This window comes from Physeter macrocephalus, chromosome 11 (assembly GCF_002837175.3).
Source record: "Physeter macrocephalus isolate SW-GA chromosome 11, ASM283717v5, whole genome shotgun sequence".
NCBI lineage: Eukaryota > Metazoa > Chordata > Mammalia > Artiodactyla > Physeteridae > Physeter > Physeter macrocephalus.
Window position 1 is genome coordinate 67,713,701 of NC_041224.1, and position 19,963 is coordinate 67,733,663.

Sequence of the window (19,963 nt, forward strand, 5' to 3'; positions counted from 1 at the left end):
TACAACCTTGGACACACGAGACTCTATGCAAACAGCTCCCACTAAATGTGAATTCAGTCAAAGCTTGCAAACCATAATGAGGGAGAGTCAGTGGACTGACAAATGGGAGTACACCTAGAACTAACAGAATAATCTCAAAGATACTTAAATATATTTAAACATCCAAAGAATTTTTTTTAAAAGAGAGACCACAAGGCAAGAACAGGCTGAGACATTTAAAAAATTACAGTCATTGAAACAAACTGATATTATGTCAGCTTTCTCTCATCTTGTGCCACTAGTAACTTCATTCAGTAAATATCTACTATGTGCTAATCACATCCTGGGCACTGGAAACACAATGATAAAGATACAGCTGCAGTCCTCAAGAAACTTATATTCCATTCTTTTAACTTTAAGGGAGGATAACACATTGATTTCCAGATAAACTGTTATACTTTTTCTCTTTGTCATAAAGGAAATTTTATAAATAAATGTTTATCATGTCTTTAAATTGAGCAGGAAAGTGGCATTAATACAAATCACCCTCATCTCTTTCCTTCTCTAAGCTTGCAGTATTTGCTGTTTTGCTTTGGTGGGTTGTTTGGGAGTTAGGAGCTTTGCTGCGGTGCTGGGGTTTAAAAAGTGGAAGGGCTTAAGGAGCACAGATGGAAGACTAATTGCTGTATGCCGGTGAGGTGAAATACCTGTAAACAGTTTTGTCACAGCTCAGCCTCAGCTTAGCCCAGCTTCCCTTTCCTTACCACCAGGAAGGCAGGTCCACAATTAAATATAATCAGGTTTTTTATTACCGAGTACTCTTACAAAATCAATCACTTGTATGAGGTCATTTGTTGTTAGATGGAACAACAAAGTGTCAATTCAGGCAGGCCAGCAGCTGGCACAAAAATACACCTTTGTTCATGCTTTTAGTGTATCCTTGTAGTGAGATGGTCTCTTTACCTGTGTTACCGATTACTGCTAATGGTACTACACAGCAAAAGAGCGATGCTTTCCGTTCATTGGATCCTGGCCTCAGAAGAAAAGAAAAATATCTTTGTAGAACAGAAAACAGAACTAGGATGATTTTTTTCGTTTAGGGTACATAAAACCAAGACTAAAGGCTTATGTGATTTTTAAAAAAATCTCTTTAACCATTTTTAAAGTTTTATAAATTCAAGTGGTTTACTTTCGACAGCTCATGAACTATTTTTAGTTAATTTGAAATAAAGATATGGCGAACTCTAGGTATTTCACCATACTTGTTTTCCTCTGTACTTGAATTGTCTTTTTTTCCAAATCAAATTGAGACATTTTAGTAGCTGTTCTGGTGGCTCTTAAGTAGTTGAGCTACTCACTGATATCAGTTGTAAAAAATTTCATAGCAGCCAGGAAATCTGGCCAAATATTTATTTGACAAAAACTCAATGTTGAAATGAAGCACACTAGTTGTTACACTTGTTTCAAAAATTCGACTCTTACTGGCTTTCCCAAATCATTTTCCAAAGTTGAAAAGATCTTATGGAAGTTAAAGTAGAAATTTCTCACTTAAAAGGAAATATGGTAACACAAAAACCTAGAGCAACAATGGTGTACATTCAAAACTGCAAAGTAACCTTAAAATGCTATATATTGTATAATTCCAACTATACGATGTTCTGGAAAAGGCAAAACTAAGAAGACAGTAAGTTTAGTGTTTGCCAGGGGTTTGGTGGAGGAGGAATGAATAAAGGCAGAGCACAGAGGATTTTAGGGCAGTGAAACTACTCTGTATAAAGGTGGATTTGTCATTATACATTTGTCCAAACCCACAGAATGTACAAGGCCAAGAGTGAATCCTAGTGTAAACTGTGGCCTTTGGGTGATAATAATGTGTCAATGTAGGCTCATCAATTGTAAAAAATATACCACTCTGGTGCAGGATTTTGATAGTGGAGGGGGCTGTGCATATGCGAAGAGCAGAGCTTATGGGAAATAACTACCTTTTTGCTCAATTTTGCTGTGAATCTAAGACTTCTCGAAAAATAAGGTCTGTTTTAAAAAAACAAAACTGCAAAGGAAAGAACTAATAAGTAAGGCAAACATGACATCATGGCTTTTACTATGAATGTCCTGGCTTCCTTTAAGTTCATACCACAAACTAGAAAGTCATTTTCTGTCCTGTATATTTGCCCAATCAGAACCACATATGAACTGATTTGTGCAAACATTGCCAACTTTTCCATTTCGAAGTAGTACCTGAAGTCAAACAATGGAAGTAATTAAGTCCTTCAGCCAGAATCAGCTTATTCAAAAAGCCTCATTCTATATTTACTCTCATTCCATAAGAATAAATTCAAATTATCCTAATTCTATTAAAATAAAAATAAAGCTTTATTTTTAAAGAGGCTTATTTAAAATTTAAATCCAAATAAAAGCCTTAAAAATAAACTTTTCTAGGGACTTCCCTGGTGGCGCGGTGGTTGAGAATCCGCCTGCCAATGCAGCGGACACGGGTTTGAGCCCTAGTCCGGGAGGATCCCACATGCTGCAGAGCAACTGAGCCTGTGCTCCACAACTACTGAAGCCCGTGCGCAGCAACAACTGAGGCCTGCATGCCTGGAGCCCGTGCTCCGCAACGGGAGAGGCCGCCGCAATGAGAAGCCCGTGCACCGCAACACTCACCGCAACTAGAGAAAGCCTGTGCACAGAAGGAGGACCCGACACAGCCAAATAAATAAATAAATTTATTTAAAAAAAAACAACTTTTCTATTTTGAATTAGCAGAAGATATAGAAACTCCGTTCAAGTAGATGATGATTCTTCTCCATATGCCTATAAAAGCCAATTGTTTAATATTAAATCTTCACTCAGTAAGGATAGGCTGGGCTCTGCTGTAGTTTAAAAAACAAAGAAACAAAAAACACACCAAAATCTTAGGAGCTTAACATGATAAAAGTCTATTTTTTGATCATGCAAAGTCCACTGACGGTCCAACTGACCTCCATGTGGTCACTCAGAAATCAAGACTACTTTGATCTTGTGGCTTCACCATTTCAAGTGAGGCATCCTCTACAACGCCATGGCAAAGGTTTGTCACTGGCCTGGTCTGGGAGTGACACATACTACTTCTACTCACATTTAACTGGTCAGAATTAGCCCTTGCTCACCCACACGGGGGCCGGAAAGTGTAATTTTCTTTATGCCAGGAACTAAAGGAGTACAGATATTGGTGACCGCTAATAATCTCACCAAAATTCTTACAGCTGCCTGAAATCAAGACAATGTAGAATGCTAACTCTTAACTCATTAAGATTAAAAATAAAAGCCATATCCAATGATCTAACAATTCTGGTATAGATTTTGGAGAATCTAGTGAGAAAAACAAATGGTTAGCATGCTAATCAAACTGGTTATTCCAAATATCCCAACCTCAATAAGGCTGACAAGTGGCAGATGAGTGATAATAGTATATCTTTAATTCTTAAAAGGCCAGACAGGTATTGTGTAAGTTAAAATGAAAACCATGTACTTTAGATACCAGGGTAAGCAAGCTATCATTAAAGTGTGAGAGGTTACAATTTGCATTCGCGACTCACATCAGCAGAGGTGTGAGCAGTAGAGAGGTAAGCTGATGCAGTTAATTCTAGTAGAAAAGGGCTTCAGATTTTCTCTAATAACTCATAAAGACTGGCTGAGCCCCCCAGTGCTGTGTGTGCTATAAAGGAGACAACGTTAGATTGGAGAAAGATTAATAGAATGCATAGCTGACCTCTTCACCCACAAATAAAAGTAATTTAAGAAAACAGAAAGAAAAACTAGCTGTGAGTCAAAGCTATGAAAAAATGAATTTCTCACCTTCTCACTTTTCTTACTCCCCACAAAGGTAATAAGTTGACTTCCTGAATAAGGTTAAAACTGACCATTTAGGTGTGGACAAATGCTTATCAAGTATGATTTTATTTCAGTATGACTGATATTGAGCTCTACTGCTGATAACTAACCAGCTCTACTGGTGATTTCAACCTGTGTAGTTCTTATGATTATTTCTAGCCCCAAATAGCAAGACTACATTTGCCACAATAGCAACTGAAATGTGTCAGGTGCACATTCAATTATAATATGATTCTTTTATCTAGAAAAAAAAAAAGGCAAAATAAGAATATGCAGCAAGCGTATAATTTAACAGAGTTTTGAGAACATTCACTCCCCAAATAAAATACAGGAATGGATGAGGTGAAGTAATGTATAATACAACAAAACTTTTTCTAAATTCAAGGTTTACCTGAAAGATTAAAGAAAAACAAACAAACATATAAAAAGATAGGACATTTCATTTTTAATCAGTCAAAAAAAAAAGAAAAGAGTTCTGGACAATGTCAAATTCCACACACCATAATGCTATAGTTACACATTAAATATAATTACTATCTATACATATGCAAAAATATAAAGTTCTATTTCATACAATAAAACCTTTTATAGAAACCATTTTAAAATTAAGCAGAACTTCTCAACATTAACATGTGAGGCATAAGTCCTTCTAAGGTTCCTTTAAAGGTTTTAAAACAAAAATGCTAAAACTAAACACAATGTTCTTCTGTCAGTTCCCAAATTATATCTACTTAAAACAAAAATTGATAGCTCAGTCACATACTGCTTAAATAATATTGTTCGGCCATCTCTAGAATCCTCCATTTTTTCAAGTACGGAAACAGAACTCAAATATTCCATAATACAGTACTAAACAGATGGAATATTTAGGAAAGACTATGTTGTCATATGGCACAATATTGTTTCATTTCTTCAATACGTTTTGAAATAAATATCAGGTTTTTGTTTTACGTTTCTTCTAAAAGGCCAAAATTTTAATGTACATTAATCTTGACTGTGGTAAGACGTAAGAATGTAAAATATAACATCAACATTTTATCACAAAAGTAAAGCTGGTAACAAACTATAAAAGGAGTCAGTACTCTACTCAGATATACCCAGGGATTAAAGCTCATCGTGATAGAAATATTCATCATGAAGCTGTCTGCCATAATCTGTGGCTTCACTGGTAAGAAACAAGTCCTGGTTCTCCAGAATCTCTGCTTCAGACAGCTTTCTGTCACTATTCAAATCCATTTCATCAATTAGATGAAGAGCCTTTAAAATAAAACAAAACAAAAAGGTGTCAAGTGTAATAAGCATTTTCAGCAAGATGTTCACATTTTAATGTGATTTGATTTGTCAAAACCATTCAGGTATGCCAAGTACTCATTATTGTCCAAGTATCTAAAAATATTAACCATTGTGACCAGGTCTGTCTATGGTGTCTCTCATTACCTCCTTTCTTAATTTCTGCTGGGTTCTGCCTCCTCCCAACTCAAATCCAATTCAGGATATCTCAAAGTAAAGCAAAATTAATATAACTCATTTTGAGCCCCTATAGGTAAATACAAATTTTTATTATTCTATTGTGCTATCAGATTAATACATGATACAATCTTAACTTCTTTGTCTCCTTGAAAATCTAAAACAATCTAAAACAGATCATAGATTTAAATAAAGAAACAGTGATGCATTATTCCTAAATAAATAACTCTACTACTTCTTTCTTTGGCTTAAGATTTTGAATTTCCTTTACTATCAGTAGCACCAATTTGGGGATGAGAGAGTAATTCTGTAACACTTACCTCTTCTTGTGCAATGCCCTGATTATTGGGTACTACCCAAGACAATAGCTCTTGGGGATCAAGCCTGCCGTCAGCATCTTTGTCATAATCATTCAGGAATCTATCTTTCTCAACGAGTATCCACTCTGGATCTTCATTTGCTGCTTAATATTTAAAAAAAAAAACCCAAGAACATAAACATGCATACACAAGAATATCACATATATCCAATAAGAAGTTTGGTATACCCCTAGAATAAAGGAAATGAATTTAAAGCTTACCAAATAAAGGAGGCCCAAAGAAACAGAGGTACTTAACTGAAAAGTCCTGAAATAAGTATAAATTCTATAGTAATTTTCAAAGGTAATACTCAGTTTTAAAATTGTTGCTTATTATCACAAACTAGTAATTTTGTTAACTGCTGCTACTTGTTCGGATACAGTTTTCCCAAGTTTGAGCTACGTAATGTTTTTACATATATCAGGTGACTAAAGCTTCCTGCGTGCTCTTACAAAGCAATGCCATGTGTAATTTTAAAGTGACATTCACAATAAGTGATGCTTTTAAGCAACAATTCTGAAGACAGCTGCTTTCAGAAAAAGCTGCATTTAAAAACTCCTCAAATTTCAAACACTCAGTAAGACACCTTCCAGTCTCACTCCAGTATTTATAGGATTCTATATTTTCTTCTCTTTCAAGATCTACATGCAAGGGTACAGAAGTCTGTTTAAAAATATCAACCTTTACTTCCTCACCCATTTGGATTGATGATTATTGATGATTGTGTTTGTTTAAAAACGAAGAAAAATGCTTGGATCTAGATGTGGAACTAAAAGTGAGTAAAAACAGCATTCTCAGATAAGCTTTAAGTCCCTTTGTTTCCCTTGTATTTTATTGAACTTGGCAGAACAAGGAGGAATCAGGCCCAGTTCTTCTTCCATTTTCCTCTGTCAAACAGAACTCTCAATGAGCAAGACTGTCTTTCAATTTCTTTCTTCTTTTCCCACCCCCACTTCCACACAACCCCAAGCTACTTACTTGGGTCCCGCCTGTAGTCACCAAGAAATTCTTCCAAACTAACAAATCCATCACCATTTTTGTCATGTTCTTCTAAAGCCTCTTGAATGACAAATTCCTATTGCATGTCCGTTCACACACACACACAAAAAAATTAGTCACAAAAGTTTCAATCCCACCACCATCTGAATCAATGCTACTACAGAACTTATTTAGGAATAAGTATTTTGGTTGTCCACACTTGCAAGACCATCTTTCTAAACATTGGAATTTAGAAGCAGGAATAAAACCCCCAATATTAAGTAGCTTAAAATTCAACATCCTTAAGTTTCTATTATTGAGCACTCCACTTCACCCTCCTGAACAACCTCGGCACTAAACTCACACTCCTATTTTCTGCACATTACCCTCCTTCTGAAGAATGACATATCTTACTACCTTTGTGTTCTTTAATTCCACTTTCCCTCAAATCTATTAACAACCCCAAAAGAACCTTTGTCTTAGATGTCTTTGAATAGAGCTGCTGCTCTACCCCCAGACCTGAAATGGGGCAGTCCCCTATAAAACCTCAACCTCCCTGCTTCCTCTTCTACCAATCTACCCTATCCACACCAGACTGTTCCCAAATCTGTTCCTTACGCTTACCAAGGCTTCCTACCAACCACTCCCCTTTGACCCAGAGATCACACCCTTTCTCGTTATACTTGACCCAAGATGACCTGTTTAATGGCCAGCTGCTTCAGTATTTCCCTTATTACATTCCTATATCCCCTTGTACCCTCTTCTTATTATGCCAATCCCCATCTAGTACATCAGACTCACTTCACTCTCTCCTTTATTCCAGAATCAGAGAAAGATACAAAAATAGAAACTAGTCCTTGTAAATTAATTTCTTGCCATTTTGGTGGGCTCTTACTGCAGCTTGGAAGTCTATCTCTGCCTCACTTTCCCTAACATACACTCTACAGCTGTTTTTTGAAACCTCCATTTTCCTTGGGCCTTACCCTAACTCTCTCCAATACACTCTTGACAAAGACCCTCCTGTTTTTCTAAACATGGTACAAGTCTTCTGAAATGCTTGTTTCCCAGCATTGCATCCTCACCTTTAATTACCTCTATATATGCCTTTTCCTCTCATTTTAGGCCTTTGATCTCAGCAGTTAAAGCTCTCTCCCCCTCTTCTCTAGGGTAAAGCCCTCAACTGTCTTCCTAGATCCCATACTACCCCATTTCCTGAGTGCTTTCTTTCACTCTTAACTCCAGCCTCTCCCAAGGCTCCAATCTCTTTTCCACCAGCTCCTTCTTCTATGCCTTTAACAACATTCAAGTCCCTAATGACTTTGCTGCACTCTTTAGCCACCATCCTGGTTTTTCTTTTCCTTCCTTGTTTCCCAGCATTGCATCCTCACCTTTAATTACCTCTATATATGCCTTTTCCTCTCATTTTAGGCCTTTGATCTCAGCAGTTAAAGCTCTCTCCCCCTCTTCTCTAGGGTAAAGCCCTCAACTGTCTTCCTAGATCCCATACTACCCCATTTCCTGAGTGCTTTCTTTCACTCTTAACTCCAGCCTCTCCCAAGGCTCCAATCTCTTTTCCACCAGCTCCTTCTTCTATGCCTTTAAAAACATTCAAGTCCCTAATGACTTTGCTGCCTTTAGCCACCATCCTGGTTTTTCTTTTCCTCTCATAGGTTATACCTTACTGTTCTCCTTTCGTCATTACCTACTGCCACCCAAATACCTTTCAATCTGGATTCTAGCATCACAAATATAATGAAATATATTCTCAAAAGTCTACCATTCTAGTCAAACCCAGGGGCTTTATCTACATCTGTATGAAATAACACTTAAATACAAGTTGTTGGTGTTTTTTTAAAATCAAATATTACAGATTTTATATATAGAAACCAGGGGATCTTAACCTGGATATCCAAAGATTGGTTTTAGAGAGAGGATCTGAGAATCTCTTGAAATTATAATCCAATACTTCATGTGTATGAGCATGGACATACATAGGATTTTTCTGGGACACAGTACATAGTTTGCATCATATTTTTTAAAGGAGTCTGTGACCCAGTAAAAGAATCACTGATCAAAATGATTATTCCTCCATTCAAGTAATCCTCTTGGGAAACAATAGACTTATTTCAATAATGTTGCCTTGGTTAAAATAATTTTTGGAACTACATGAATGAAAATATCTTTAAATTCCAAATTTTAATCCAAAGTAGAATCACTTAGTTGATCTTGTACTCCTGCCTTTTCCTATATCAAATATACCCTTAAAGGGAAAAAGGGATACACAAAAACAATTAAGGTAAATAGGAATTAATGAAGCTGCTCTGAATGAGACACAAATTTATTGTCACACACCTTATATGCTGCCATCAAGGCCAACTCAGCACAAAGAACATACTTCCCCATACTGGCACACCCTATTCTGCAATGGGCTTTCATTGTTATGCAAGCCCGAAACCTCACAGTCATCTCTGACTCCTGCCCACCTCCCTTCCCGTGCTTAGTCAGTCAACATTCCTGTCTATGCTTTCTTCAAAATGTTGGTCAAGTCTAATTCATTCCATTGCCACCTTGCATTCCAGGGCCATAACATATAATGCCTGAATTATTTCATTGCTTTCACTGGTCATTTCCCTCCTCAGTCTTCAACTGTTCCTTATTCCCCAAGTAATCAAGATCCAACATCCTCTGCCTACCATGCTAGGGCTCAATTTTTGGCCCTAATTGGCCCTAATTAAACAAATTGTGCCAATGTTCTTAAACTAGGTCATGAAAAACATATCTGCAGCCTGGCTAACAAGGTAGCAGCATCTGACCATGACCCATTAAACAAAAAACTACATCTTCCCTCCCTGAAATGTCCAGGGGACTAAGCCACATGGCTAGAGGCTGATGCCAGGCAACAGACCTCAATATAAATGTTTAGCCTATTTTTTAAAAGCCATGTCTTATATTAATCTTCACCCTCCAATACTATAGTTTCTGTTCTCAAGAAGCTTATCAAGTCATAGGAGGAACTTAATCAGTGTTAAATTAAACCTAGAGTCCAACAAAATTTTGAAGAGCTGGTACTTCTTTTAAGCAATAAAGGGATGAGAGGACTCATTATGCCTCAAGTTGCAAAAACATCATTAGTCATTAGCAGCTGTACCCCCCACCCTACCCCCACACACCCTATGAAAAGGGATCCAAATGTGATACATTTTCCCAGACCAAAAGTTTTCACAAGTGATGCTGTAAACTAAATAGGAAGTTCTAGTGTTACTAATACTGAAAAACCAGAGGAAAGTCGGAAAACTACAAAAAGACAAGGAAGGCACTGAAGATAATGTGGTTATGAAACAGAAACTCGCCAGGGAAAGACTGATGCTCATATATGTTACAGAGATTAAAGAAAACTCATTCCTTACCTTCTTCCTCCCAATAAGCACACCCCACCCCACCCCACCAGAAAACCTCCTTCTTCCCACTCCTTATCTTAAGCAGGGAAAACTTTAGATCTTCCTGTCTCCCAAAATTCTATTTGCCATACAATTCATTTTAATTACTTTGTAAAAGCAAGTTTTAAAGTTTTGGTCATTCAATAGTCATCTTGAAATGTTTCTTCCTTACCGTCATGTAATCAACTTCTTCAGGATGCTCAAAAGCAATAAATTCTTCAAGATTCAAACCAGGACCTGAATCCTGGTTAGCTTTTTCAAATCGCTTCTTGTCCTTTAAATGAAGCTTTGAAAATTAAATATTGAACACGTTTAAAGGTCTCATCCATACCATAACATCATTAAAAATACTTCAAAAAATACAACTATGTGAAATCTAAAGTACATTTACACCCATTATCATATTTTATCTTTACATCATCCCTCTGAAGGTAAGTTGGGCAAATAACAAACATTTATTAGAAGCAGTACAGAGACACAGGCTCTAGAGTCAGAGAAACTCAGATCTGAATTCCAGCAATGACACTCACTAGCTTATTACTTAGGGCAAATTGCTTAACCTCTCCGGTCTCCTCACCTATACAACTGGGATAATCTGACACCAAAAGCAACAAAAGCAAAAATAAACAAGTGGGACTACATCAAACTAAAAGGCTTCTGCACAGCAAAAGAAACCATCAATAAAATGAAAGCTACTGAATGGGAGAAAATATTTGCAAATCATATATATGATAAGGGGCTGATATCCAAAATATATAAAAAACTTGTACAACTCAATAGAAAAAAAACCAAACAGTCCAACTAAAAAAATGGGCAGATCTGAACAGACATTTTCCAAATACATACAGATGGCCAACAGGTAAGTGAAAAGATGCTCGACATCATAAATCATCAGGGAAATGCAAATCAAAACCACAATGAGATATCACACCTGGCTGTTACAAAAAAGACAAGAAATAACAGGTGTTGGTAAGGATATGGAGAAAAGAGAACTCTTGTGCACTGTTGGTGGGAATATAAATTGATGCAGCTACTACGGAAAACAGTATGGAGATTCCTCAAAAAATTAAAAATAGAACTACCATCTGATCCAGAAATTCCACTTCTGGGTATTTATCCAAAGAAAATGAAAACACTAACTCAAAAAGATATACGAGCCTCTATGTTCACTGCAGCATTATTTTCAGTAGCCAATATATAGAAACAATCTATATCCCCTGATGGATAAATGGATAAAGAAATTATATACAGTAAGTCCCCCATATACGAACCTTCAAGCTGCGAATTTTCAAAGAGGCAACATGCATTCATATGTCCAATCACGTAAGTTAGTTTACATGACAGGCATACATTGTCACGTGCGTGCATCCTCTACAAGTGGTTGTGCTTTTGTGTACTTTACTGTACAGTACTGTATAGAGTACAGTATCTTTATTTCAAGCCCAGGATGTCCGGAAGCAAGCGTAAAAGCAGTGGTAATATAGTTGGTACTGCTAAGAAGCACCAAGCGATAACAATAGAAACAAAAGTGAAAATAATTGAGAGAGTGGAACGAGGCGAAAAGATGGAATTGGAGGCCCAGAGAAAGGATGAAGAGAGACAAAAAGAAGAAGTAACTAAAGAACTGAAGAGATTCACGACACAGGAAATGGCAAGGGGATTTTCTTTGTTTGAGGAGGCACTGTTACTTTTTGAGGCACAGGACCCAAACGTAGAATGGTACACGAAGGTTGCAGTAGCTGTTCAGAATGCAATCCAGTGCTACCGTGTCATCTATGACAAGAAAGAAAGAGCTACTACCCAGATATCACTGGATCGTTTTTTCAGGACAGTAGATAGAATTGAATCCAGCAAGGAACCAGAACCTGTGCCATCAGCGTCAGGCGTGCGTGAAATTGCAGCTTGCCCTCCATCTCCTATTGCTGACGATCCTTCAGCTCTACCATCTCCTACCTCCTCTCCCTCCTCCAGTAAGTAACTCTTCTTGCCTGTTCACTCGGTGCCAGCCCCTGTATGTATGCCAGCTGTTGTACCGTACTACTGTACTTTTCAAGGTACTGTAATGTAAGATTTAAAATGTTCTCGTTTGTGTTTATGTATTATTTGTGTGAAAAGTATTATAAACCTATTACAGTACAATACTATACAGCCGATTGTGTTAGTTGGGTACCCAGGCTAACTTTGTTGGATTTAACGAACAAATCGGACTTACGAACGGAACTCATTTGAATGTAGGGGACTTATTATTCAGCCATAAAAAAGAATAAAATCTTGCCATTTGAGACAATATGGATGTACCTTGAGGGCATTATGCTAAGTGAAATCAGTCAGAGAAAGACAAATACTGTATGATCTCTTATATGTGGAATCTAAAAACAAAAAATTCCCTCAAAACCAAGCTCAAGATACAGAGAACAGACTGGTGGTTGCTAGAGGTGGGGAGGTGGGGAGGTGACAGAAATGGGTGAACTGTTTTGTGTTTTTTTTTTTTAGTTTAAATAAATTGAACAATTTATAATAAATAAGAAAAAAATCTCTGTTAAGCAATTGGGATGAGAATTCCTATCAAGCAATTAGAAACCTTAAGTATTAGGTATTAAATAAATGTTACATATTATTATTATTGATAGAAAAACTGAGATTGAAATGATTTATTGAAAGGGATGTCAGAAAAACAGCTAAAATATGTTGAACTTGGATCCTCCCTGTTCTTTCTACAGTACTACATACTATCTTCTTTAACAATCGCAATAATTTTTTAATGTCCCCAAAGCAATAAATTTAGACTATGTATTAATTCTTGGTAATGTCTATTTCTAACTATTTCTGGTCTTCAAAATGACTTTTCAAAAACACGTAAACAGGTTTCAAAAAACAGTCCTTTAATGAGAATACTTTTGATAAATGTACATAATATTTGGAAGTCTACTCTTTGTGGGCTCTTTACAGTGCTAATTCTGTATGTCCATATAAAACACATCAAAAGCTGAAAAGGGCCTATCTTGAGGTCGAGGTTAAATAATCATACCCTTTTCTACTTTCTCACACCCATCTTCCTTTTTTTCCCCCAAGTACACTCTGATAGGAAATCAAGAAGTAGCAGCTATTAGGGACAAGGCTGCTTTTAATGAATTTCTCAAAGGTAATTCTGTGATTAAGAGCCTTGGAAGCCAATAGTGGCATATTGCTAATCCTGCATAAATTCTATTTTGAGAATTTCTGGGAATAACTTTCTATAAACTTATGTGTATTAAACTGCACATTTTTGAAAAAGTACAATTTCAAATATTTTAGAAGCTTTTAATTTATGTGATTCACTGTTGAAAAGAAATACTCTTTTTGGTTTTTTGGAATACTAGAGGTTAGGTAGCAGTCATTTACTGAAACACTAGTTCTTTTACGATGATTGATTTACAGTGGAGAGGCTCATTTCTTTCCCCAAAGAATTTGTCTTTTAAACATCCAGATTCCACTAGCCAGTTATATCCACCCAATCATGACAGGGGGAAAACACTGTTTCCAAATAGCTGTTTTAACTTAATGTTTCATAATTTTAAATAACTAGACCAAATAATTTACATGTTATGTTCAGGTTTAACATGGGGAAAAGTAGAAAAATAAGAACTTGAGGTACTTTGTTGAGTCAATCAAGTTCTTTTTGAATAAATCACTATTCAAAATACTAAGTGCTTAGATTTCCTTATGAAAGAACCCTTCAATTCAGAGCAAAAAGGTCCATGTTTCAGCAAAGGGAGCGGAATTTGGCCAAATTTGCCTATGGAAAGAAAGGATCTCTTTCAACAGCTAAGATTTCAAAAAAAAAAAAAAAAAAAAAGGTATTTTCTGCTTTACATTTCTCAGTTTTAAAAATAAAATGAAATAATGTGATTTTTAAAAGTTTTAGTCATTTGAGGAACACAATTTAAGAGAGACTCCTATTAAAGAAGCCAATACACTGAAAGACTTTTTTCAAAGTGGCAAATTTCTAAAAGAGAACAACAAAAGACTATCAGTTTCATAAAACCTCAACACTTTTTTCTTCTGTATAAAAACCTTGTGTTCTAGTGGAGAGTAGGAAGTACTATACACAGTAGTAAAAAGATAGAAACTACCATACTCGTTTATTTTACATTGTAACAGAAACTTGTGAAGAACAAAACTGCCATCTTTTGGTAGACTAAAAATTTTACATGAGGAAATATATAACCTGTGATACCAGAAAAAAAGTCTAGGTCTTATTCTGATTAGCCACATGCAAGATAGTATCTTACATAAATAAATACTGCTTATACATGCACATTCAGCAGCTGGCTTTAGAAGTTAGAGCAATTGAGCTTCTGCCAGGTTGGTCCTCAAACTTTAATTATCCTGCTTAAAAGTGCTGACTACACTTGTTCATCAGATCATAAAGAAATGCTTTTTCAGACATTTCACAGCCTGAGAGGGTCATTATTCCAGGCTATCTCTATTCTCTATATGAAACATAAAAAATAAGATAAAATTCAGGTATCAAATTGATTTTTTAAAAATTAGGCTTCCATGTAGAAATATTTTATTTAGATATCCAATTACTTTTTATGATTATTTTATGGTATAATGTTTAGTCTGTTACTTCGATTAAGACCGATTCATTCTTCATCCTTGATTTTTTATTTTAAATAATAATGCAGCTGTGTCTGGGTTCATCTTTACACCCCACATCCACTTTTAGTGGGTTATATCTATATATATCAAGTTCTAATAAAGTATTATAAATAGAACTTCATGTAGAGACATATTCCTGTGTTGTCAAAGAATAACCATTAGGACTCCCATTGCGAAGTGTTCATTTTAGGGATCCATAAATTCCTTTAGGCTATTAAGGTCCATCTAATTCATTCTTTAAAAGTAGAGTCTTATAATCAACATGTACTGAGTACCTGGGTGGGGAACATAGCATTAGAACCAGCCATCTTTTAAAAGAAAAACTGTTCATAAATACTTTATATTAACAAGTCATGTACCTCTTCAAAGTGAAGATTTTCTTCTCAACATCATGTATTATTTCATCCCACACCCCCAACTCCCAAAAGAATACAGATTTTAAAAACCACACACGTTTCTTATTTTTGATGGGATGCTAATTGAATCTTTTGAGTGGAAAAAAAAAAAAAGGATAGAATCTAATTCTAGTAAGATTTTAAAATACTGTATTTAACTTCTGTATTATTCTCTGGCAGGGAAGTCATAGTATCATACCATGGTTTGGTTTTAGAAAAGTCTTGGAATGCGAATGATGCTTTTAAGATGAGTTAATTCCTATAGTAAAGGAGAATAACTAGTAGACAAATCCCAGATCTCATTATTATAATTTGTTTTCTTTTTAGCACTAAGTAGTGAAAAGACTGATTTGCACTCTTTTCATTCTGCTGTAAGATGAAGACCCAAATAAGGAGAAAAAAAGGAGCAAAGACATTTTCCCCATATATATTAAATCCTAAATAATCTAAAGCTGATATAGTTAACAAATGCTTAAACAACTTTCAAAAGCTGATAGTATATAAATATTAAAGATAAACATGTGGGGGCCTCCCTGGTGGCGCAGTGGTTGCGCGTCCGCCTGCCGATGCAGGGGAACCGGGTTCGCTCCCTGGTATGGGAGGATCCCACATGCCGCGGAGCGGCTGGGCCCGTGAGCCATGGCCGCTGAGCCTGCGCGTCCGGAGCCTGTGCTCCGCAACGGGAGAGGCCACAACAGAGGAAGGCCCGCATACCACAAAAAAAAAAAAAAAAAAGATAAACATGTGAATCACACATGCTTTCTTCAACAGTATTCTTTCAAATCAACATAGAAGAGCTTACCAGTCCAACTGCTACTATCAATATTTATTACTGTTTCTCCATACTATTATCATTCTTATTTTTAGATATGAGGAAACTGAGGCATAAGGAGGTCTGACTTAACCTAAAGCTGCACCACTGTTAAGTGGTATGCCTGAATGTGAAGCCAAGCAGACTGGCTCCAAAGCTGGAGCTCTTAACCTCCACACCAGTGGTATATGCACAGCATATGCATAATCATTAGCAGAGAAACAACCAATTTTGAGTTAGTGATGGCCTACAGAGTTCAAGTGGACAATATGATTCTAAAATAAATAGCATATACACTGACAAAATATGGCCATGGTAAAAACTGAAAGGTAGATACTAATAATGGGATAGGTAAGTTAAGGAATAGAAGAGCCTCAAAGGTTTTCCAAGCACCCTTGATTAATATTTTGGGACGCAACGTTTGCAACAAGGTGTTCGGTTTTATTTTTTCCACATACAAAAAACTCTTTTAAAAAAAGTCTTTAAAATTACCTCTGAAATACAAAAGTATTTGAAATAGTAATTTCTCAAGCTTATAGTAATTTGTCTTAAAAAGTTCCTACTAATTACTAAGTAAAAAGTCTTTAAAAGTTCCTACTGATTCCTAAATATTGTCTTCCTCAACTCTGCTTAAGAAATATATTTCAACAAATTAAACTATGAGACACAACAGAACTCATAGTGATACTGAATCTTCAAAAATAAGTTATTTTAAATGGTGCAGCCACTATAGAAGACAGTATTGCAGTTCCTCAGAAAATTAAAAATAGAATTACCATATGATCTAGCAATTCCACTTCTGGATATATACCCAAAAGAATTAAAGGCAGGGTCGCGAAGACATATTTGTACACCCACGTTCATAGCAACATTACTCACAATAGCCAAAAAGCTGAAGCAACTCAACTGGCCATTGATTGATGAATGGATAAACAAAATGTGATATATACATATAATGGAATATTATTGTCTTTAAAAGGAAATTCCGACACATACTACAACATGGATGAACCTTGAGAACGTTAAGTTAAATAAGCTAGTCACACACACACACACACACAAATGTTATGATTTCACTTATACGAGGTACCCTGAATAGTTGAATTCAGAGACAGAAAGTCGAGTGGTGGTTGCCTAACAATGTGAATGTACTAAACAATATTGAACGGCACACTTAAAAATAGTTAAAATGTAAATTTTGTTATGTGTACCTTACCACAATTTAAAAAACTTTTACAGTTATTTTATATAAAACTATGTGCTTAAAAATGGGAATAGGCGGGCTTCCCTGGTGGCACAATGGTTGAGAGTCCGCCTGCCGATGCAGGGGACGCGGGTTGGTGCCCCGGTCTGGGAAGATCCCACATGCCGCGGAGTGGCTGGGCCCGTGAGCCATGGCCGCTGAGCCTGCGCGTCCGGAGCCTGTGCTCCGCAATGGGAGAGGCCACAACGGTGGGAGGCCCGCATACCGCAAAAAAAAAAAAAAAATGGGACTAGGCCTCTATAGTCTTCTTAATAAATATGATAATAAAACCAATTGTTCAATAACAAAAAAAATAAAATATTGAGATACATATTCAAAATACACTAAAAAACCAACCCTGTAAATGAGGACAAATGATGCAGCTGAGAAATACAGATGCAAGGATAACTGAAGTAGTCCAGAATAAGAGTCCTAAATCTGGCTAGAAAGGAAACCATCAAAATGACCACTGAAGTGAAACAGGTGATTGCCTAGAGAACAAAGCAATCAATCTATGACCTCAGGCCTCTTGTGCTCACTCATGCAGGAAGGTAAAGTGAACTGATATGATCAAAAGCTTGTGCACATGTACTCACCTGCCTAAAAGACTCCTCTTCTGCATCATCCAGAGCAGTGTTCTCATCAAAGTCGATTACGCGATCATACATCTGAATATTGTATTCATCCCACGACACACTACCATCACTGTTTTTATCATATTCAACAAACTGTTGTTTCGCTTCTTGCATAGCATAATGTTTAAAAGACATTTGAATCCATGAACTGAGTTCACCTATGAGAATTTCCCAGAACACAATGAATATGATAGTAATTCTGATACTTAAAAGGAGTGAGGATTTCTAAACATTCTTTAAAAGGAAAAAAAACTTTAGTGTATATAAATAGTGAGTGAGAACTGGCCTAGTTGTATTCATAGAAATAGGAGTAGGAGGCGGGGAGAGCTGTTTGGAGTCTTAAGAATGTTATAATATGTGATCTACACGGAATGTAAGCTCTCTGAGTACAGAGTTTTGGAATGTTTTGTTCATTGAGGTACTCCAAATGCCTAGAAAGCACCTGGCTCAACAAGTATTTATTAAATAAACTACCAACTGGCCAAAATAGCACTTGACTTTTAAAACATATTATCCAAAAAATTGCAGATAACTTTTGCAAATTATCACAGATCTCTCAGGAAGCACGAATATTTGAATAACTACCCATTTATTTTAATATGTATTGGAAAAAATAGTGTTCTTCATTTATGAAAATAATATAAAGTTTTCCTTTAAAATACATCTTACATTGAGTTGAATCAAGACTATATTAAGGGAATAATAGATAAGTAAATAGGGCCTAAATTGTGAAAAATGTACTCAAGGGACTGAAGTTTGAGTAATATTGTTACAGTACATTCCCTTTAACTATGTCATAAAGCATCTGGAGGAAATTTTAACAAAGTTATGGGTAGCAATTATGATTTATGCCCTTCTTGTAATAGCTATCTGTCTTAACTGGGTACCTGAAGACATAGGGGAAAAGTTTCTAAATAGCAAATGTCCACTTTCAGATCAACTTTTAAAAATCTATCATAGAGATATTTACTATACTGCATTATAGAAAAAAGGGGGTGGGGAGAAGAAAAACATGAATATTTGCAAGGAAGCAAGAGTACCCATTTGGTTTAAAGATAATACACCATTTGGTTTAAAGAGTGGTACTCCTCTATTGGTTTGGGGGAGGTCAGGTGAATAGAAAAGTAAAGACACTTTGTCTCTCCTGAAACTCTAAATCAGGGCACAATAATTATGGCAACCATGTATTGAACAATTATTATACATCAGGTCCTCTATATACTTTGTCTCTAATCTTCAAAACAAGGCAATTATAATAATTGTTTTACAGTTCAGGAAATTGAGGTTAGGAATTGAGGACTCACAGCTAGTAAGTAGCAGAGTATAGATTCAAACCCATGTTTGGCTTCAAAGCCCAAACTGAACTTAGCTGTCTCTCAAGAACGTGAGTCGTCCTGGCCCTTAAAGTGCAAATAAGCAAAATTCCCTGAATGGTCCTCAAGTAGAATGATCATCATGGCTTAACAGAATACAGAATGAAACAGAGGTCAGAAACAGGGGTCCATACTTCAGCTCTGCCGTAAGGAATAAGTTTACCCTCTCTAGGTTTTGTTTTCTCATCTATAAAATGAAGATTTGGACGAAGTTCCTTTTAATTTTAAACTTTTTAAAAAGCTTACTATTAAATATTTGAACACATGTAGGCCCTTACAGATAAATAGCACCAAGTCTTCCAAATCAACTTGTTTTATGTGCTCTCTAGTGTAACCAAAGATGACCTATTCTTATTGGATAATTAGTCTAAAGGTTCTGTTGTTTGTTTTAAGTACAAGGAACAAAACCTTAATATTCCTGAGGGCACCAATGTGAATACTTCATTGACAACACATCTTGAATTTACCAATCAGCTTATAATTCTCTCTCCAGCAACTTCATTCTTCAGATGCTGAGCAGCATTTAAATAAGAGTTATAAGAAAACGGCTCCTGAATTTTTGTTGAGGATCAACTTGGAAAGTTGATCGGGTTCATCACATGAATTAAGCAATGAGGTGAGGCAGATGCACAGCAATTTATTTGGAATATTCTTTTAAGAATCTGTGCATTTCATTTCTGACTCTAGAATCTACCTAAGAGCGCTCACTTTGTTTTTTTTTTTTGTTTGTTTGTTTCTTTGGGTTTTTTTTTTTTTTTTTTTTTTTTTT

General features: G+C 36.1%; 1 protein-coding gene across 3 annotated transcripts in view; it reads right to left on the reverse strand.

The window, feature by feature from the left end:
* Nucleotides 1-4,274: 4,274 nt before the first annotated feature.
* RCN2 (reticulocalbin 2) overlaps nucleotides 4,275-19,963 on the reverse strand; it is a 17,365-nt gene continuing 1,676 nt past the window's right edge. The window contains exons 3-7 of one of the 3 annotated variants that reach the window (XM_024128838.1): nucleotides 17,783-17,979; nucleotides 10,266-10,379; nucleotides 6,657-6,753; nucleotides 5,640-5,782; nucleotides 4,275-5,109 (exon numbers count right to left, since the gene is read on the reverse strand). In XM_024128838.1, the coding sequence (XP_023984606.1) occupies nucleotides 4,957-5,109; nucleotides 5,640-5,782; nucleotides 6,657-6,753; nucleotides 10,266-10,379; nucleotides 17,783-17,979 (704 nt within the window). In that variant the 3' untranslated portion in view covers nucleotides 4,275-4,956. The remainder of the gene's footprint in view (nucleotides 5,110-5,639; nucleotides 5,783-6,656; nucleotides 6,754-10,265; nucleotides 10,380-17,782; nucleotides 17,980-19,963) is intronic. The other 2 variants (XM_024128837.2, XM_024128836.2) reach the window with 2 other exon arrangements.